We start from the raw sequence: 23,185 nt of genomic DNA on the forward strand, positions 1-23,185 counted from the left end.
CCAAAAGCACAAAAACCCATGAAAAATAACATATTTGTTGGCAACTGTCTCTGTGACTACAATGCGGAATGAATATGGGAGTCTCAGGGCAGCCTATAAGGTAGGCTTTTGGTATTATTCAACCACTTTCCAATCGATTACAAACTACTGCTTTACGCTGGCATTTCAGACAGGCTTGGAAGCATCATTGCTTCCAAAACTTGTGAAGTTGGAATGTTGCTGGTTTTACCACAAACACCTGCTCTGGCTTCACAAACAGCAAGTGTAAAATGCCACTTACCTGGCACACACAGGCAGCTCAGGAAGCAGATCTCTAACTCTGCTGCCGCTCTGGGATACTGCACGCTCATCACCTGGCTGCTTCGGTCCAGCCGAAGAAACAGCCAGTAGAAACAACTGTAAATAAAAGTGAACTTTGTCTAACTGTTGACCAGCAGAGACTCAAGTGAAGCCGGACACAACACCCAATTGCTTTCATGCTGATGGTTTCCTGCGTTTTTTATTTTCTAGCCAAGTATATAAAGGTACTTTTAAAAAAGCCCCAGGCAAACTTCTTTTTTCTAGTCAAATAAATACCAATCCCTGAGGTGATCACTAACTTTCAGAAAGCTTTTTTTCTCCCCTAGTTTTAAAAACACACCATTTAGTTCCCTATCAGTTTACCCCACGTACGGATCGTACGTCTTATTAAAGTTTATCTAATAAACATGATACTCTCTTCAATTACTAAAAATAATTTTAATAAGAAAACTCCATAAAAACATCAAGATCGTGTTCCTTTTTAAAATTAAACCACAAGAGTAATTTCCCTAAAGATATATTGTACAATAGATTTATTTTACTAATATTTACTAAACCTATTAACTCTGTCTACTGAACTGTAGAGTTTGTCTGTCAAGCTCCGGACAGAAGTATAAATCCCTTGGTACTCAGTAATATTAAACCTAATAGAGACATAGCAATTAAGTTTTAATAACTTGAAAATAAAGTGTAAGTTCAAAAATTTAACTAGCAGTTATTGTTCTTAATTTTTGAACTTGTCCCTCCTTTCTTACATTATTTATAGATAAGTTGGGATACATTACTGCTACAGCATCGTAGACATTACCAAACGAGATCTTACAAATCTCTTAAACTATTAATTGGTTTTATTCATCCACATTTTCCCAGACTTCTACAGATTACTAAATTTCACATCAGAAAGGACGTGCTCTGCTGACCCTTTTTTCCCCCACTGAGAGCACAGAATTCTTCAAGCCAGACATCTTTGGTCACAATTAGCTGCATAAATGGTCCCCAGTTTTACTGCAGAATTTGATACCTTGTCTTTCTACAAATGGCCATATCTTGTTATTTCAGTGAATTCTATACTTTAACTACAATAGCTGGAATTAACAACAGGCACCAAATCCCTCCATCTTTTGAAAGAAAACTTCCTAGTGATGAGCTTTCCTTGATTCAGAAAATAGACAAAGATTTTAAGACCAGCTTTCTACTAAATGCTCGCCATCATTTTTCAGTCTTTTGGTCTAATTAAGATATCTGATAATAATGCAATTCAACTACTGCTTTGATCCTTTAGTAAATAGCATTTCAAGAGCTAGCTGTCCTAGGGGTTACCTTCTCTTTTCTGGAGTATCAGAACAGATCACGGTTGAATACTGCATACAAGATACACATATTATTCTAATAAGCATGCAAGTGCTTGGATGTAGACCTACACAAGCATGAACTTCCTAGCTAACACCTCTGTTACCTGAGCCTGCCACACAGAGGAATGCTCCAATTCTTCCCTCAGAGATGAATCCTTAGGGAAGGAGTCTTAGTTGAGGTCTTTCAGTGCTATGTGGCTTTACTTAAATGAGAGGAATATGAAAGTAAACTGAGCTAATATCCAGGTTGCTTCCTAAGTTGGAGTTGCTAATGTCTTTACTGTTAACTGAAACAAAAGGTAAAGCAACTCTGTACTGAGCAGTTCTCTTAACACGACTGTAAAGGATCCAAAGGCACATGCACTGCACAAACGTGCAGATTGGATGGACAACACAGCCAGGCTTCCACCTGAGATTTTTCAGAAGTTTGTTACATTCAGTGCTATGTTGTATCACCCGAAGTATTTCCCATAGAGCCTTTCATCAGAATGTCAGTTCACACCATAACACTAACTACTTCCCTGTATCAGAGAACATCAAGAATATCACTATTAAGTTATCATTAATTATATGAAAGCTACAGGTTGCAAAACTCAAGGTAAGAAAAAACAGCAAGAGTGCTTATTAAAAAGCAATGCATCACCAGACAGGCAGTCTTCTTGATAAAGACATGAAGTCTGCAGCACCCAGTAAGGAATTCAGATTAGTTATTTCAGAACCTCTGGGTACAGCCAGGCAGGCACTCAGGTGAATATTCTGAAGCACGTATGCATTCATCCTCTTTCAGTTTTCACACTGTCTCTTTAACATAAAACTCAACCCATGAGTGTACACAGTGAGACTCAAAACTACTCAGCTCATTCCATTTGCAAAATCTCATTTGAAAAACAGCGTTTGGATCTGGGGCATCACTATAAATTGGGAACATAACCAGGAGATCAGAAAAAGAATAAATCAGGTTTATAAGGCAGGCAAAACTAAAAGCTTCACAGGCATTTCACAAAGTTGCTTTCCAAAACCAGCTTCAGAATGGTAAGAGAGCTGCATTACATGAAGCTTCAATGTAAAGGGTTAAATAACTGCACACACTGGAAGCATCCTATCTTCTCCATCTCAGCTAACAGAAACCATCAATGATCAACATTTGCAGTGATCAAAAAGAGCGTCAGAGGTTGTCCTATGCTTGTAGCACACATTTTAGCACTTTCACAAAAGCTGCACAAGTATTTAGTAGTAGTACTGTCTCAAGAAATCCTTTGAGCAAAGGACTGTTTTATTTGTTCCAAATAATTCCAGGCTTTCTGAAGAATTCCCCCATCAACAGCACTATCCCAGAGTAAAGGCAGTAAGAGAAGTACAGGCTGTAATGCAGAGAGTTGCTGTCCATGACTATCAGTGTGAGAATTGAGCTTAAAACAGGCAATTTTGTTCTAAATGGGGAGGCAGTAACAGACCGACCAAACTCACCACCAAACAAGTTTCTTGTGAGTCATCACAACTTCGGCATGTAATGCTGGAAGACAACAGGCTTATCATTAAACTCCACATATTTCTTCAGAATTCCCAGTGGCTCAACATCACAGCATGCACCCAACCATTCCTAAGTGCAGACACAGCTTACAGCAGTCCTACTTGCCAAAAGCTCATTTGTCATCTAGTTTATGGACCCTATTATACATTCACAGAATTCTCTTGGAGCAAATCTGCAAGCTGTTGACTTTTTCTTGTCTGCTGATAATTATAAAAGAAAACCTCTGCAATATGTCATATTTATAAATAAATAAATTGGAGGAATGCTTTGTATTCTTTCAGGAGAGTTTACTCAAAATTAAAAATAGATTTCTCCCAGTTAGACAGTATGTTCATGGCAGACTAGTACTACATTCCTCGACAGAGAACATGCAGGCAATCTGTTTTTCCATAAAAAGACAATCACAACACACTATACTTTTTTTTTCCTTTTTCTTTTCCTGAACATTACCAACTGATGTGAAAGCTCTAAGGTTAAACCCTGTTCCCTATTATCTAACTGCATAAGGCTAACTGGGTCAGTTACACAGAGTATCTTACATTGTTTATCTGAGCTAATAGCAAGGATGGAGGAGAACTGTCTTGACATACGGAAACACTCTGCTTTTTCAAGACCATATTGTTCAGTCAACCAAATCAAAAGTAAACTGCAAAGTTTAAACTTTATGACAGTTCATGTATATGCACAAATTTGAGATTTATGGAAGAGTGAGAAAAGTTAAAAGGTTGAAAAACTACTGATACAGAAATCATGTTCTTAACAGCTAGTTTTGCCCCACAAATAATCTGTCACAAGATGTCTGAAATGCTACATGAAGGAAAACATTAGTGAGAAGTTCACGATGTAGAAGAGGGAAACAATTGGGGGGGGGGGGGGGAAATGAAGGAAAAAAGTATTCATGGGATAAGTGCATCTCACTGATGCTGAGGAGGAGGCTTTGTGGAGCTTGAGAAGGGAACTTAAATGACGAAGCAGAAGAAATTATTTTACAACCCTATGTTTTACTCAGGTGAGGCCTGGCATGAAATACAGCCACTCGACCAACAAGTAGAATACAACACCATCACTAAATTTAGAAATTCACCATCTGCTTTTATCATGGCATGGTAGAAGGGAAAGCATGGTAGAATTGAGTAGATGCTTTTCATGAAATCTGATCCTCTGCCTAAATTAGTCTATTTCAAAGTGGAAGAGAAAAGGACTAAGGACTACCCAACGGGAGCAGAAAACCCAAATTTGCAAGGATGAAAGAAGTAAGAGCAACTCCAAGCTTGTGAAGTAAACTTTCTCAGCCCTTACTCTGTACCCATTCTCTTGTGTCCTTGTCCTGCTAGCACGAAGGACCAGAGCATGCGACAGGCATGCACACTGCTGCAACCCAGCACAATGGAAGCTTCAGAGGACATCTGAATCACCCAGCTTTGAACAACACTCCTGGTCCCAGAACTTTCTAAAATAGGCAACAACAAAAACAACAAAAATTTCCCAGCATTAAATTCTGCCATTTCAGAATGGAAATTTTAGGCCTGCTTAGGAGACTGACTAATTATAAGATTTGGCAAGAACCTGTAAAATCTGGCACTCTGTCATTTCCGGCATTATTTGTAAAATCACCTGCCACTGGATAATGTAACTGCTGAAGCACTTCAAGTCAGTGGCAGCTATTCCATCAGGACTGACTGAGGCATTCTCCTTACAAAACATTGTCTCATAGAGCAGTGTAATACTGCTAACAGTGAAGTGGAGGTTTCAGATAGGGTAGAAAAGCTAGTGATTTCCAGATAACCTGCTATGACAGCACTGTATTATGTTTAGATAAATAATGAACATGACTCAAGTGACATAGAATGAAAACATAAAACTACTCAAGAAAAACAGATGCAAAATATCCAAATCCAGTTTTGTCTCAAAACTATTTTACCACCTAACTTCTAACCAATTAGCTTCTCTAACAAATTGCTTTCTAAATATAAAGCGGAGGGAAAATGACTCTATACATCTCTGCTTCAGATAAGCATCAACTGTACTTCCTCATGGCAAAAGCAGGTGAAAAATCTACACACTTCAAACAGATTTTTCTCATCAGTTCTACTGAGTGTGTAAGTTTAAAAGGCAGAAGGCACACAACTATTAACTTCACACAGATGGAGAATTCTTTAACTCTAGTTCTGATACAGACCAATAAGCTAGCAAAATTCAGTGAGCCATTTCTCTGGTATGACCCAAATGTTAAAAATCTTTCCTTAATTATCATGTGAGGAAAATTTATTCCTTCCTATGATGGATGAACAAGCCATAAGAAGTAATCAAGTCTCAGCTACAAGAATGATGCTCTAATTCTTTAAAAAGTGAAACTAATCTTCGGGAAACGGTTTAACAAAGTAGTAAATCAGTATTACGTGAGCCATAAAAATAAAACCACAGATGCCTATATAACTAAATTTGCTTCCTGAAAATGCAATCTAGTCATACCCTAATTCTTATCCCAAAGCAAGTTGTCTGCTACCCTCATTAAATTAACAGTGCAGGTGAATCAGTCTCATTGCTTTAAACTAGCCCCAAAAGAGAAAACTGCTTATGTAAAAAATAGAAGAAAAAAAAGGAAAAAAAAGAAAAAAAAGATTCCAGCCTCCACAAAACACCACAGACCATAAATTTACATAAATAAGGCCTCTCTCCTGTTCAATGAAAGCAAAAGATCAGATATGAAAATAAGTATCCTGAGAAAAGAAAGGGCTATTTAGTTCTTACCCTTCAATACAAAAGTCCAACCTGAATTGTTTATACAGATGTGTAATATTAACCATGTCAATCAAGAGGATCACTATTCATAACTCATTTACCTACAAATCAGGCATTCACTTCGCCTTGTTCACCTAAAACCATCATCAGGCTTTATTGTAAGCAGGAAAAGCATTTCATGGGTAGTTTCTCATTTAACAAAACCCTGTGTTCACCTCATTATGCATTCTTAAGTTCCCATTATTTCTCTGTATTTGTTAGGAAGATGTTAGTATGGTGCAGAAAATCCTATCTTTCAAGCCAATGGATACTTGCTTCACTGTCCAACTGAAGCCATTATTGTATTTGTTACACAACTGAGAACAGATATGGGTAACACTCAAGGATTGAGAGATAACCCTTCACACATGTGAACATCATCAATAGTTTTAAGGGGAAAAGCATTCTAAGTCATTTTCCTCAAACTTATGAGAAATCTTACAAAAGAGACATCATATTTTAAATGGAATTCCGTCAACACTTTTCCTTTCTGCTTCTCTGTAATATGAGCTACTGTGTCCTACAGCACGGACAAGACATTACATAGACGAATCCCCAGCTGCTAAAATACCTGCAGCCTAAAGCTAAAGCCGGAAGGTCTTTTCTGGGTCTTGTCAAATATGATCATCACTGCTGGAGACGAAGACAAGAAGGGAAAAGTAATTTAGAAAAGCTTTTTTCAAAGACAGTAAGAGAGAGAAAAAACGATAGACAATATCAGAGACACTACCCCCTCCTCATCCCCCCAAAATTTCAGCTGTGGAACAGTTATTTAGAAGCCTGGATTCTGGATTCCTAAAGGTACGTACTTGCAATCTTTATGATACAAGCACCCCCATTGCATGCAAACAAACTATTACAGTGCAAGAAAATACTAACAGGAAGACAAAACAACAACAACAAAAAAAAAAACACCACTACTGATAAGGGAAAACAGTCATTAATGAATGCTAAAACAAGAAAGCATGATAAAATAAAAATAACAGCCCAACTCATTCAGCACTCACAGCTCAAGCTTATTAGTATTATTTCCTGAGAAAATAGTAATCTAGCACTGAGGTTACACAGCTCTGTGTGTACATAGACCTACAAGTCCAAGTGACATTTGTATGCCATAATTTGTAGTTCTACACAGTAAATTCAAATTAAAGCAGGTTTTTAAATGAGAAGCTATATATTTTCCATATCCACTTTTGGCACAGTGAAAAATTCTATTTATTTTGCAAAAGCAAACCAGGAAAACAACCTTTTTTATTCAGTACTTCTGGAAATTTATCTGATTACTGGGCACTTGCATAACTACTTACTAGCATGAGCTCTAGCTTGTACAAGAAATGAGCTATAAAAAATAACTTGGTACAACTGAGAAATTAATTCTTTCCTAACTAGACTCCTTTGCAAATTCCCAGCATTATGCTGTATGGTTGATTACAGTTCCAAGCTGACTGGTAACTGGAGAGCTTAAAGACTGCACAGGGGCACCCCAAGTGTCTACTTGAAGGAGAGCTGATGGTTGGCTAAAAACAATCTTGCTGACATTGATCAGTTTTCTGGAATGCTGACTTAATCTGAAAGCATTTAGGCAGATGATGGCCGAAGATGGAAAAAAAGTATCTTGATTTCCTCTCTAGCACAAAAGGTAATCCTCATCATATCTACACTAACAGGGAACACCAAATAACACTGTGAAGGTACTCGGTTGTGTATTGTTTTTGTTATTGGTTTTGGGTTTGGTTTTTTTTTTTGTTTTGTTTTTTTGTGGCGTAGTTTTAAACTATATATATATATTTATATATGTATAAAATACCATGGTAGCGGGAACAGAATTTTTTCTGTTCTTGTTTAATAGCTCATCCTAATGATGAAGTATGCAAAAGATTCAGCTGAGCAAGCACAGAACGAAGGAGGCCAGCATCTGTTTCTGTTCTTATTCCTCCTTCAGGCAGATTACTATCACAGACACTAGCACGGAGTACCTTCGTGCACAGAAGCATCAGTTTGTGGTTACATCACAACACATTACACATCTATACAGTAACTGCCATTAATTCTGAGACAAGGCACACAAATTCTGCAGGACAAATGCTGCCACGCAGCTCCATTTCTATTAACAGAATTACTGTACAGCAAAATACTACGCATAGGTTCAGAATCATTCCTTCTAGTTTTGTCCTTCCACTACTATTATATACAACTCAGTGAGATAGTTTGCAGCTCTTTTTTTCTATTGCATTGAAAGAAAAACACCACCACCACAATTTACCATCTGTAATATCCAGGATTCAATCCCAATCTTTCCAGGGCCTGCTAGGTCATCTGATTTCCCTTTCTTGGCTTTCCCTCCCACAGCTCTCACAATTCAACATCAGTGACATGCCAACAAAAAACTTCTGTCCAGGTTAAGAGTTCAAAAGATTACTTAATGGCATTTCCAATTTAATTAAGCAGAAACTGAATCCAAGAATCACACTCAACTTAAACCCAGTGCTCAAAATATTTTCACTTGAAGAAGCTTTATTATGAAAGGGAAAGAAAAATCAAGTGCACATATGTATGCATGTAGTTAGGTCTACAAGGGATAAACATTTGCAGATCATTATGCTAAGTTTCTCGAATTCAGTTGAATCAAGCTAGGGATTAGTCTTTTCTATTCCCAGTGGTTCTCTAAAGAGAACAGAAATGATTGATTTTTCCCTCAACTGCAAGATTTAGAAAAAATTTTAGCTCTCAAAAACAACCCAAGACAGTTGTTCGATCAGATCTCACCTGCTGCTGCATGCCAAGGAGCAGAAGGAAGGGGCTGAAGTCACACAAGGGGAAAGGGCATCAATATTTAAAGGCTCTAAGCTCAACTTGGATCCTGTAAAAATTCATTTTTAGCCTTAATGGATTTCAGAGGCAGAATATATTAAATATAATGCTGTAGGATTTCAGTGTGAGAAACTTCTGTTGATACATTTTAGGCTAAGTTGAATAGTAGTAATAATTTGCTACAGGTGCAATATGCCATTATTAACTGCAGAGATCCAACCTTGAAAAATAAGCAGTAATGAACTGAATAAAAATACTGTAGAATTAAAAGAACTAGTGATAGTTATTAACAAAGCACATAAGGGTTTTACATATGGCTTGCTTTCGCAAAGTTTAGTTCTACATTAAAAATAGCTATAAAAGTGCTTGATCATGAGAGAAATACAGAGCCACTCTGGTTTAAATTTAAGGCTGATGCCACAGAAAGCATTTTGGAAGCACCAATTCAGAACTTCACAAGTTTGTACTCCTGTTTCAGAAAGAAGAAAGTTATCTTAGCTGAAGTGCCTTCAATATTAGATATGTGCTCATGATACACTGTGTAATCACCAATTTTCTTCACTTAAAAGAACAGCAGATATCTATCATGAACTTTTTGCTCATCTGACACATCATGTATTTCTGTTTCTCATTTTTCTTTTATGCTCTGAGCATAAAAAATTCCATTAGTTCTGATAAAGTAACTTCCATTAGTTTTGGTGTTTACTGAAAAATTTCTAATACTGTTGTCTTAAATGTAAGTATGTATCAGATGAGAGGCCAAGAGAAGACAGAACAAGCAATGCTCATTTTCCACAACCAATTTTTAATGTGTCTAGCAAGAACTTGAATAAAGTAACAGTAGATAACATTCTACCTGCTGCTTTTGCTCAAACCTGTCCACTTACTAGTGGCAGAATCCTATTCTGCATTATTCACCAATGTATCAACTGTGGTTCTTTTTTACAGGCTATTTCAAGTATAAAATCTGTACTTAATGCTGACATGGTCCAAGAATACTGATGCATGGTACATCTGAAGTAAATTCAACTTTGCACAAGAGATGCTGTTTAACAGCTATCACTTTCCAACCTCAAATCACTCAAAGAGCAGTCATGACCCCTTCCTTAGAACCTCTGCCAACAACATGCTCAGCTGAGATTAAGTTTGTCATCTCCAGTTCCAACTTATCTAAAGTTACAGGACCAGAAGAGAGATTTTCATTTTTATAATCACAAACTTGAGGTGATGACTACAAAGTAGTATGACAACACAAATGAAAATAATTACAAAAAAAAAAAAAGAAAAAAAAAAAAAGAAAAAAAAAAGATACCCAGCTTTTCTTTTTAGAACTGTTCTAAGTTTTAGATTTCTTTTTTGGCTCATGCAGGGGGAAGCCAGAAGATACCAACTAAGATTAAAAGTTGTGAAAAGCAGTGTGCTATGCACAGATGGAACCCTTCTATTGTTTCTTCCCATTCTCCTACCACCACATGATGTGCATGAGAGGCCCCACCACATTAGTTTGCCAAGCTTTTAGCACTCATTTCTGCAAAGTATCTTCAGTGCACTGCAAATGAGAACCTTTAAGTGTGCAGCAATACCAGAGGCCAAAATCAGAGTATAAGGCACTCAGTTCAACAGGAGCCATCAGCAATACTGCAATTCCAACTTAAAAAAAAGCAGGAGCCACTGCTGTGCTCTGGTAATCCAGAGAACTCCTCATTTAGAGAGGTTCTCACAATTGGAGGTGGCAGGTGGGAAAAGAGGATCAGAGTGGTTTTCCTGTTTTACTTGGGTATTTTAAAGCATGTCAGCTGATTATACTTTTTTTCTGTGTTGGCAGAGGCCAAGCAAAAAGGAAGGAAGGAGGGTTTTCATTTTGTCCCAATCCATCCTTGATTAGGGCTTCTCACTCTAGCACATCCTTAGGGTGAGCCAGCTGGTAAGATGCATACAAAGGGGCCCATATTACTGACGCTGTCATCTTTGACCTCCCACACTTTGAGTAAGCAAACAGTTCATAACATTTATTTGAGGAGCTACTTAGTCTTAACAGCCAGTATTCCATACAGTGCCATCCCAGCACACCTGAATACAAAAGTGGAGCTTTCAGAAGTCTTTACATAGGCTGCACATCTCCTCCTATACAACGTGCTTTCCTATATTGAGAGAGTAGGAAACCTCAATAATATTTTCATACATGTGACATACATTTTTCACGTGACCAAGAACTGCCCTACAATTCTGGACTCTGTCTGTCAATATAACTTTGCTTTCTGTGGATTCATATCTGAGTCATGAGGCATCTGCCAACACTTCAACACAGGCATTTGTAACAACTTCAATAAGAGGACAGATTATCACTGAAAATTAACAGTTTTTTAAAATACTTCCTCATTCACCTAATCCTCATCACAGAGCCTAATTTGACCTCAAAACTTCCCAGACTGTTCAACTCTTTAAGCTTCTCAGTTTATTACCCTACGTCTATTTTTTTCCCCTAAAACTGTACCTCTTTCCTCTTTTGTACTACAACTGTAGGAAGCTGCTTCCTCTTAAAATTAGAGCAGTATTAAAACCTACATACTAACTTTTTCTGTATCACTACAAAAAGTATGCAGTTCTTTATTCAGTTATCCAGTCTTTTGCATTCCCAATTCTCAAGAAGTTACCAGAATTTCCCAAAACAGGGCTGCTACATTTATTAATAAGAAAGTTCAATGTTTATGAAAGGAACTGCTGCATTCTGTAGCTCTTGCTTCTTTTTCCAGTTTGCTTTCCTTTCTAGTAGCCAGGTCTGCTTTTGCAGGTCATTGCTAAGAAAGGAACAGTAAAGACAGATTCCTTGTTACAAGTAGTTTGGCATTTAGTGAATGTATTGAGGAGGAGATTATCAACTAAAGCTGTCAGGCAGGCAGCTGATCATCTGGAGGAGACTCAAAAGGAGAGCATGGACACTGTCAGCATGCTTTGTCCCTACACCACGTATCCAACCCATGGGTGAGCAGACTACAGTCAAGAGCTATGGTCACACAACGAGCTCTCACTAAAGCAGCACTCTGAACACATCGCTGCATCTACTGAATCAAACAGCTGCTACAGGCCTCCGATTTCTCATGCTTGTAGACAAGAATGAAAGGCTTGCCTAAACAGCAGAAAGATCTAATAGGACGTCAAGGGCATAGATAAAATTAGCTATAACTCCTACTTTCTTAAAGCCACAGAAAACATACCAAATTTTAGAAATAATACATAGAAGACTTTTTGGAGTCTAAAATAATTGTATAAAAATATTTGTCAGTGTATTCATTCATACAGCTACATGATTTGCACAACGAGTCTACAACCTCTGTTGTGAACAAGATGAGTGCAGTTACCCCAATTAACCAGAGCTTGTTCCACATAGGTCAGGGCCAAGCTGCCCCTGATGTTACAGATGGGAAAGATTGGAAAAAAAAGGAGACTGAAGCATGGATTTCTTGTTTCTCACTGCCCAATTCCAGGCTGTCCTCTTGAAAAATACAAATTCACTTTTGCCGATGTTGAACGCCCTTGCATCCATTTACCTGAACTACAGTTTAAAGGAACCTCCCAGGATGGAAGCCTTCTCCATTGTAGCATACACAATAAGCCACTTTCGTTATTCAGACTGTGCTCTCATGGTCCCTTTAGCCAGTTTACCTGAAGTCAGCACTTAGAAGCAAGTGCCAAAGCTATTAGATACTACTCAGCACCTTCTGCAATATATTCACAAACAGAAATCTGTCTGCAATTCTATCACTGTATACAAAATAAGAAGTAAAAAAAGTTAACGTGGCTTGACGGCCATCTTGTCCAACTTCTAGATATTTCTAAATACTAAGCAACATTGCTCCATTTTTCTTCTCTTACCCAGTAAGAACCTCTGTCTTCATACTGCACGCCTTTCTTTAGGAATCACAAATCTTTATGCAACTCTGATGATTTCTAAATAGGCACCACAGGAGTCACACTGATTCCTTTTGGAAATTTTCAAGGAACTAGTTTAAACTTAGATTGAAATACAGGTCTTACTTCAAGGGTCAAAAAACTTAAACCATGTTTTAACTCTGTTTTAGAAAGTATAAGAAACTCAAAAACCAAGCACAATCATTTTCCTTCTTCTGGTGGTGAGTTCCCAGTACATTTAGAATAAAGAATCCAAGTTTTCTTCTTCTTATGATCGTAGCCCACTAATCTGGCTGTCTAATGAAAAAAAATACCACCAGATGTTCATTTTCTATTGAGGTTCTGCATCATTCTTTGGGTTAAAAGGTCCAGAATGCTCATCAGAAGCAGAGTATTTTGATCCCACAGGAAAGGAACAGTTCCCTTAAAGAGGGGCCATACAGAAGTGGAAAAGTGGGATGTTTGTCTGAGCAGATGGGAGTCTTCAGCAAGATATTTGATTGAAACCAAATGTACATAACTCCCATCTAGGCACATCTAATGTAATAATAATTTAGAAAAGAAAAGCAGTTTCCTCATCCAAGTAGAATTATTTAAACAACTTTAACTATGCAGAAACACAGAAGACAGTTAATTTCTGCTGCAGAAGTAACAGTCTACATTGCTCAAACTCAGCAAGAGACGTCTTCCACCAGGATGCATTATGCTGCATGGAAACTAGTATTGCAGCCTTTCTTCCCCTGGAGGCAGTCTTTCTCCCCTTGGACAACTCCTTCAACTCTTGAGATCTGGTGAGTTAAAACACTACAGCATAAGAGGCCACAAACGCATTCAGAAAACTTGAGTCTGAGCTGAAAGCACTATCAAGGCTCTGTTAACTAAATCAAGTAGATGCAGCTAGGAAAACGCTGCTTCTCAGCTGTTTTTTTCTGCCACCAGAGTTCCAGATATCCGTTAACTCCTTTGGTATGTGGAGATACAAGCTCTGCATCACTCACTGTGTCAGGCAGGATGAACTATAAATGCTAAACGCAAGTATCAGATTTTGTTTAACATAGATCTTTTGTCATGTCCTACAAATACCTTTAGTAGCAATCTGATATTCAAGTGATATCAAGTGCTGACAACGACACTGAAACAATCTGCTCCAGAAGATAAAGTGTATTATTTTAACTATCTGAACTCTATTTATTTGTTTATGAAACATACCTGAGGAACACGGCTATCACTTGTTAATCTAATTTTCAGGTCTCAGAAGCTACACTCAGGTGAGCTCACAAGATAGTTTACAAAGACATAGGTTTGGTTGCAGCCATTACAAGCAATACTGAAGATAGCTTCTTGCACTGAAATTGCTTTGGTTTTATTTCAAAACGTTTTCCCCTTCTTCAAACACCTTACTCCTATACGCGCAGCAGAGCCTTACCACATTCCTGAAGTCATACTGCAGGTTTCACCAGTTTACAGTAAAATCAAACCCATGGATTTAATCAGTTCCTTGTTCTGAGACTTTAGTTTGATTTGTACAGCTTGTGATCAGAGACTACAGAAGCTCATTTTGTACAACATATCCTTTTTAGCATGCTTGATACGTGATCATTAGTGGTCTCCTAAATTAGTTGTTAAATCTTGCTACCCCTAAAGCCAAGTGAAAGGAATCAAAATAAGAAAGCCCATCAACTTTCCGTTTTCTGAGTAATACTTCATTTGGTCAAGAGTTACACTGGAATTTACTTAGTTACTTACATCCAGGGAATCTTCATTGACCAGGATGAGAGACATGCTCTGTGAAATGAGTCTGCAAGAGTACCCTGCAAGAGGAATGAAACAAGAATTAGATTTTTAGAGAAGTATTACAGTTGAGCTCAATCTTAAAAGGAAGTTCTATGTGTCAGATTGGGATTTACATCTGAGCAGCAACTCCCATCAGGCAGGGCTACTGGAAGGTTAAGGCCACACTCCAACTTGACAAGTTTATTGGCAATGGAGACTCCATTTTATCTGCAATTCCAAATACACCACTTAACCAAAGAAAATACAATATTCATTAGAGATATGCTATATCTCTACAGTAAAAATAATCATTCCTATACATAAACTTCATTTATCCTTATGAAAACTGAATGACCTTCAGCACATTACAGGAATGGATCTGAAGTCAGCTGCTGCTACATCGTACAGCTGGAAGCACACACATCAGCACACATCACTGCATCACATTCCACTTAGCCTCAGCACGTCTGTGGGGTTTTAGTGTGGAAGGTGGTCCTGAGTTTCACCAAAAAACACAGTTCAGGTGTTCAGGGGTGAGCCCCACCAGCTCCTGTAGGCATCAAGAAATTGTACTAGGCTGTTCTTCACGTGGGACTGGGAAGCCAACAAACAGCACATCATCACAGTGCAGAGCAGTGCTCAGAATGCAGTTTAACACATTCAGCAGGACACCATGATTCAAATTAAAAAAAAAATAAATACTGAAAGTAGAAAAAACCCTTATTTTTGTAAGAGCTAAAGATTGCAGCACTGCTTAATAACACTGACCAGTAGTTCTTCCATCATGTGACTGTCACTGAGATGATGAGCCATCCAGGATGTACATACATGGAACTAACAGAATAAACAGTGTAATTCCATCACTGTTAATGAGAAGAAGCAAATCAAAAGTTGCAGACTGATCCTACTGCATTCTCAAAGCACATGAGTGTTCTCTTCCAAATGGCACTGTCATGTGGCTTCATAAAGCACAGGTCTATTTATCTATTGAAACATTAACCATATGCCTCATTGCTGAGCTAAGTCACGCAAGAAAAGAAAATATAATCAAACTGTTTTGCAGTTCTACCATACTTTTCCAACAAAACGAATCACAGAAAGTTCAAGAAATAATGGTTGTGAAATGAGGCCTACAAAAGGGTTGTGGGATTTTTTTTCTTGTCCATTTACATTTCTTATATGAAGGAGTATACTACTACAACATAAGAGTAATGTTTCTAAGGGGAACCACTGCAAGTAGAACCACCGTCAGTATAAAAAGATTAAGACTCTCTTTGTATCTCCCATTAGCAAGAGAAAATTGAGGCATGGATTTGTTTTCTACGAGATTTTTGGTTCGAATGGAAGGCCATACAGACTCGTGAACTGCAATGCAAATCATTTCTTCAGGCTACAGTATTTTTTGTAACTGGGTTAGTTTTCTAGGTATAATCCAGGGCTGACATGTCTGCATCAATGACTTCTGTCAAGAAAATCCCTCATCTTTCTTTGTAAAAGGCATAATTGCATCATACGGTCACCTTCAGACACTACATATGATTACCTGCAGAAGTTCTGTTTCTATTCCATTTTCACAGCTGTGTAGAATATGAGTATCAGATGCAGTCTTACAGAAATGTTATCATCTTAACTGTATTAAGGTTTACTTTTTGCTTTACAGAAAGATAGAGAACGGCATGGAAACCGTTGGGAAGGAGGTGAAATATATGCCAGTGAGATGCAACCTGCAACACGAAAGCTTTGCAGACAGCCTACGGCGGTGAAATTGTCTTCTAGGGAGTAGCACAGAATTGAGAAAGAAAGCCACAACAGGTACAGACAAAACACTGATGTGAGAAGTCAGTTCAGAGTTTGCCATTTTTGAGAGTTAGTCCCAGGCTGAAGAACTACTTCCTTATTTTTACTGGGGAGAAAAAGAGGATATTACAAACTTAATCATTTCCCTCCATGCCAGGGTTATTCTTTCCCCAGAGAACAGCAATAACCTCACGCAGCAGGCTGTTACAAATTCAGTATAACTAATTCAAATGCATTTTCTAGGAGCATTTGATTGGAATAGCAGCTGCAACAGCAAGCTGCAGTTTCTAAACTGCTGCTCATTGCTTCATTTTAAGTTTTTCAAATCTAGCAAGATGCCATTTGACAACTGGAGCTAGAGAAAAAACTCTGGAAAATGCTAACTTGGTCTGACTTGGAAGTCACAGAGTCAGAAAAGACCGTTTTGTGCATTGTCATCACATTAAACAGGAGTGAGATCAAGCTTAGAATAGGAGGGTGTAAGTTATGCCTAATGTTTTACAGGAGATCTATGCATAATGCACAAGTTTAGGACTATGAAGATGTTAAAGTCTAGCATTAATATAAACCAAAATCTGGAAATCATAAAGTTACATGGGAATTTTGTAGTTCTATTTTATATAGGAAGTTTCATAATAGTTATTTCTGGCAGAAATAACAAGACAAACAAAAACAGGCTCTCTGAGATCAGGGCATATTTTTGTCAATGCTTTTGACTTGATCAACTGCTGGCTCAAAGCCAGATATAAAATGTCAATCGACACTTGTGAATTGCTGTCTGGGTCTTAAACTTGAAAGTCTAACTAAAAGCCCATGGAGCAGATGAATCAAGTGCTTCTGGGACTCGTTTCCCTTCAAGTATCCTGGGAGAAAGACTGCTTGAACTAGAGTTCAAGATCATAGCCCACAGGCACACTCACACTGCAGGCATACAGAATACATCTGAGGCAAGAACACTTATCTTCCGTGTTTACAGAGGGCACGTATGCCCTGCTCCAGCTTCGCTGTGGGACACAGACAAGCTCACTGGCATTGCTTCAATTTCTCCAACTGAAAAAATGACAGAAGTATTCCAGGAGAGGCCTGAGGAAAGTAAGGAAAACAGAAAGCAGCTGCACACATAGATGTGGCTTCATGACTTTCAGGTTGCACGCTCACTATGATGTGAAGATACAGAGTCAAGGTAAATGAAATGAAGGCATGCAGAGGCATTGTGGGTGACTCCCACCTTATGGCTACTAAAAAGATTTTAGGGCCTTTCATATGTGCAACTAGTTTAGCACAAGTTATTGGCTAGAATGCATCAGTTCAGATTTCCTGGGAGCCTACCAGGATGGTGCTAAGCACAAGTCTGTCACAGATTTCAGAGTAACAGTTACTGAAAGGCAAAGGAAATTCAGATTCTGCAGATTGTTTTAAGAGAATTACGTTGCCAGAAGAACACTGCCAAGCTTTCTACAGCTCTTTGCAGAGACTGGCTAATGACAGCTTCAGCAGCTAAAAACAGAAAGCAGACTGTATGTCATGCTTGAAGACACTTCTGAAACCAGAACTCCTATTTCCTATACTAAGTTGTAATGTCTGATCAGTATCGAAACCCAACATAAACACACTCATTCTGCAAAACTGGCACACAGCTGAGTGGAAGGCATGCAACCACTCCACAGCAAGGTGAAGCATTACTCTAATAAAAAAGTCAATAATACAATTAAAAGACAACAGTCAAACAAGCAAACACAGGACCAAAGAATCAAGAGCAAACTGAAACAAAGTATTTCATCTCCTTAGGGTGGCTGCCAAGAGTTGAAGATGACCTAAGTACATAAGCATACCCATAGCATAAGCAAGAGACTGTAAGCATCATTGCCACGCACCATGAGGAACTGAAAACAGTTCTACTCCCAAGATTGCATACAATACCTGAAATGTAACTGTACATGTGGATTGGATCTTAAATTACAAACAGCATTCTGTAAGCTAAGATCATAGAATCAGCAAAGTTGGAACACATTAGTAAGTTTGAGACATAAGAATACCCATCTTGTGCCTTGACAAACAATCCATATTAAACTATCCATATATTCAATAGCAACAGTATTCTATCAAGAGTACAATTATGATATACTTGACTAGAAGATGCACCAAAGTGACAGCATGAGTAGTTATTCAAGTATCCACCTACTTTCACCATCAAATCTTGCTATAAGTTGTAAGTTATACCCATTTTTCTCCCATCATATCCCTAACTGTACTGATATCAAGTGAAGGTAGTCCATAAGAATGACTAACTGTGAAATAAATTGAGATATAATGCACAGTAATACTAAAACATTATAGACTGACTGAGCCCTCTACTTTCAGTAAAAAGAAATATCTTCTTCTCACAAAAAATGCAGTTAGCCAAAAGCTAAATCTTTTGTGCATTAAAAGAAGCTGCATATCATAGCATGCCTTGGGCTGGAAGGGATCCCAAGGATTATCAAGTTCCGAACCCCCTGTCGCAGGCAAAGCCACCAACCTCCAGATCTGGTACTAGACCAGGTTGTCCAGGGCCCCATCCAACCTGGTTTTGAACACTTCCAGGGACAGAGCATCTACAACTTCTCTGGGTAGCCTGTTCCAGCACCTCATCACTCTCTCTGTAAACAGCTTCCCTTGACATGCAATCTCCCTCCCCCCTTGTGCTTAAAACCATTCCTTCTTGTCCTATCACTATCTACCCGAGTAGAAAGTTGATTCCCCTCCTCTTTATAATCCCCTTTTAAATACTGGAAAGCTGCAAAGAGGTCTTTTCACAGCCTTCTCTTCTCCAGGCTGAACAAGTCCAGCTTCCTCAGCCTGTCTTCACAGGGGAAGTGCTCCAGTCCTCTGATCATTTTTGTGGCTCTCCTCTGAACCCTCTCCAGCAGCTACACATAGCCTGACATTCAGTGCAAAACTTTCATTCCAGAATTCCAAATTCTCCAAATGAAAGGCTTCCACAAGCCTATCAGCTACCAAGGAGCCAGTCTATGAGTACAAATCAGGCCTGTTTTTGTTTTAAAAACCCACACATCACATCTACTGTCTAACCTGCTACACCTCAGACAAACGTTACGTAACCAAAAAGAATACCTATGTTGAGAGCTGTTTCCTGCTTGTCCCCTGTCAGAATCCATATCTTAATTTCTGCCTTCATTAGTGTGGCTATCGTTTCAGGAACACCTGCTTGCAGGCGGTCTTCAATGGCTGTGGCTCCAAGAAGCAGTAAATCCTGAAAGAAAGAATTTGAAGGATTGGTTTCTTAGGATGAATCTCTGTTTGGAATACTCTAAAAACAGGGAATTAAAAACATGTTGTGCCTCATTGCTAATACAGCTTTTTGACAAGCAGTACACACTCCAGGAGGTTTTTGGTGTGCCTCTTCCAGTTCCCCAGCACACAAATCACATTTCAGGATGTACAGAATGGAACCCAGCATTTACGATCAGAAAGTTGGCAGAGTTTCAAGAGCAGTTAATTGAAGTTAAACAGCTCCAAAGCTATCCTGTGGATGAACATGTACACTAGAATACTCAGTAATCACTGCAGCAACATGATGAGTGGCCACAGATTATGTTTCTTAAGCTCACAAAACAAAAGTCACCTGCCATCACATCATTGAAACTAACTTCCCTCCTGTAGAACGTGCACACAGAATGGATACAATCCAAGCAAAAATTATTCCAACTATTTATGGATATAATCACTACATCGATGTAATAGAAGTGGTATGGACATTAATCAGTCCAAGTATCTGTAGTCTAATACAGATGTGTGCCAGAAAAGAATGTCTCACACAACCACTTAATATTACAGAATAAACCATATTCATATGCAATTGCAGAGCGATTGCTTGAAGAGATTTGGCAACATTACAGGAAAAAAAAGTCAGGCTGACCGAAATACCAAAGAAATACACCTTGTCAAAAGGCATAATCCAGTTACCCAGTTTGAACATTAGAAGTATTTTTAATGATTGCTTAGACATGCAAAAATGTTCAATTTAAAAGAAATGGATATAAATTGAGCTTAGTTATATGCCCCATTTCAGGAACTGAGCAGAGAGCATAACAACTTCTCATGTTTGCAAGCACTACTTCTTTTTAATTAGCAAAAATAGATGAAGAGAACATTACAGCAGTTCTTGCTTGTATTTATCTATGCATGTATAAATAACTGAAGGGGAAGCTGCTGTCCATACAGGCATGTAACCAGACATTAATTAATGTAAGCCTTGACAACAAACAAGTTTCTTTAAGATGTTCAGTAGGTAAAGGCAGTAGTATGAACTCCCACAAGCCATTTTCTTTGAAATCCCTTTGAGTTTTGGTAAAACATTCCTCCAATGAATACAAGGTTGCATTTGAACATAACAAACACAGAGCAAGTACGTAAGTGCAACTTGTCTTATGTTCCCAAATTTACCTGTTAAATGATTGATTACACATTAAAGCACAGTGCTGGGAATGGCCGAAGCCAGGAGCAAGGAGTTACTATTCACTGCATCTGTTGAAACCCTCTCAGCCAATTTATAGGTATCCAAAAAGACAGCTGAAGTTTGTCCCCACACACACACACCTTACCACAATTCAGTGACCTCAGTCAGACTTAAAATACCACTCTTACTTAAAGTCTTTAAATGCAAAGTTAGCATGTTAAAACAGTTATTTGATACTAAATCTCAGCTTATTATCTAGGAAAAAAAAAAAAAAAATCCTTATACTAGAGAATTAATCAGGGAAACACAAACTCTGAGAAAAATCTAAGTTTCCAGTACAATTCCTTGCTCACACCCTGACCAGAAAGTAAATTAACATGAAAGTCAGTGTTTTCCTTCCAACATGGCACCACAAAGTTCAAAACTCCAAATCAAAAACCTACTCTTGGCTGCCCATTTTTCAAGATGTTAAATTATGAAAGGAGGCAGAAGGTAGACGGCAAAAAATGTTTGAAGGATTTGAGAAAACATCCTCAAGTTAAAGAATCAGCCCCATGTTAATGGGTTGATCACCCACAACAATTTTTCATTTGTGAAATCAGTAAAATATGAAAGCAAAGTGCAGGAAGGCAAAAAGCTACATAAACCTTCAAAATCAGTGCTTAGATAACAACACTGTTACTGATCAGCCAACAGAAAATGACCATTAGACATTTTGAAAAGTAAGATCTAATCTTCAGCTACCACCTCATGAGTTGCTGGAGCATTTCTCTTACTCCATTAAAGCTGGCTCCCATCCTAGTCTCAGCCTTCTCCCCTATTCTGCCCAAATAACTTGAATAACCAATGAAGAGGCCTCTGGAATTTGAATTGAACTGTTAATATAGCAATATTAATAAAGCTAATAACAAGTCTTCAAAATAAACCACTAAACAAAAATCAGTAAAAGACTCAGAACAAGAGGGAAAGAATATGAATGAGTTTAGGTGAACCGACCATCTGCATTTCAGAAAGCAGTAAAAGACCAGCAAATATCAAACACTGGCCCCTAGTGTTGACATCTTAACATTTCAGCAAGACGTGCCATCAGGTAAAACTTTCTCTCATACTTGCTTTAAACTTTCAGAATTATTAGTTCAACAATTCACGTGAAAGGAGCAGTTTTTGAGCTACAGGCCACACTGAGCACATGGTAATGCCTGCAGTGTCTGAAACATCCTTCAGAAAACTGCAGCTCTGACTGCATTACAAAAAAAAAGCAGCTTCTCTTCACACATTAGCAAGTGGGAACTTGATGCAACATGCTGACTATATCAGTTCTGCTATCAAGTTAGATTAACTTTCAATTAAGGTTTTCAATTAAGAATACAATTCCATTCTTCTGAAACTGAAAAGAACTATTTGTTACACTGTATAAAGCCCAAACTGCATCCAAAAGCAATCTGCATTCGACCCTCAAAAAAATTCTTACCTTCTCAATGATCTCATAGCATTCTTCCAACTTCTGAGTTCTGTCTTTCAGAAGTATACTGGCTTCATTATAGACATTCAGCCACTCTCTGTAAGAGTTTTCTGACAGATCGGCATAAGCGATGCACAAAGTCCTCAGACCTACAAAACAGAATACAGCACAATTTTAGGTGTGCAGTGACTGAGTACCTGCAAAATGGTCTAATGAACTCTAAATTCTAACCCTCTCACTGGAGTCAACAGTTCTCTCTGCAAATTGGTGAACTCTGGTTTCCTGTACATTTTTTTAATGCATTTGTTTCCACAAATACTAAATGAGTGTCTGGCTCATACAGGTTACTACTGCTGGTGCAAATCAAGAGGGCCTAATGGGTACAAGCTTCTCTCTAATTTTCAGTACTGTAATCTAGAGTTAATGCCAATATTTTATCCTACTGCAGAAAAGGGAACAAAGCCAAGCACTTCCCTGTGAACAGAGGTGTTACATCAGTCAAAGGTCTTGAGACCATCTCAGATCATCTTGTGTCCTCCAGGCATCTCAGTATATTCATGTTATTAAGTTTGCTTCATAAAGCCAGAGACTTTGTCATCCGACTTTTTACAGTGTAAAATACCAGTTTCTCCAATTAAATTGAAAAATATAATTAGTGTCCCTTCATTTAATCACAAATACAGAGTTCCAACTCCTTACACATTCCATTTTTGTACTGGAATTGCACAGAAGCAGAAGTAGGGCACAAATTTCCTTAGGTATAGTTATCTTACAAGTTGCTAATCTGCTGCTACATACCAATTTTGAATATACAGCCACCTTATTTGGCACAAGAAAGCTCAGGTAGTGCAAGAAATAAACTAATAAACTGAATTACTTTTACATGCTGCTTCTCTTACCTTCTGTGGCAAAGTATTCAAGATGGCACAGTGTTTGCTCCATATACTGGGAATCTTTCGAAAGCCTCTCAAAAATTACATTGTCCTGTTAAAAGCAAATTCATTACAATG

The 23,185-nt window shown here is 38.2% G+C and overlaps 1 protein-coding gene across 5 annotated transcripts in view; it reads right to left on the reverse strand.

Annotated features, from left to right (window-relative positions):
* ATP8A2 (ATPase phospholipid transporting 8A2) overlaps positions 1–23,185 on the reverse strand; it is a 314,861-nt gene that overhangs the window by 210,638 nt on the left and 81,038 nt on the right. For all 5 annotated transcript variants that reach the window (XM_052671190.1, XM_052671191.1, XM_052671189.1 and 2 more), the window contains 4 exons: positions 23,075–23,159; positions 22,185–22,324; positions 19,369–19,507; positions 14,431–14,495 (listed from right to left, as the gene is read on the reverse strand). In XM_052671190.1, coding sequence (XP_052527150.1) covers positions 14,431–14,495; positions 19,369–19,507; positions 22,185–22,324; positions 23,075–23,159 — 429 coding nt within the window. The remainder of the gene's footprint in view (positions 1–14,430; positions 14,496–19,368; positions 19,508–22,184; positions 22,325–23,074; positions 23,160–23,185) is intronic.

The sequence above is a fragment of the Tympanuchus pallidicinctus genome, unplaced genomic scaffold (assembly GCF_026119805.1).
Source record: "Tympanuchus pallidicinctus isolate F22 unplaced genomic scaffold, pur_lepc_1.0 scaffold11, whole genome shotgun sequence".
Classification (NCBI taxonomy): Eukaryota; Metazoa; Chordata; class Aves; order Galliformes; family Phasianidae; genus Tympanuchus; species Tympanuchus pallidicinctus.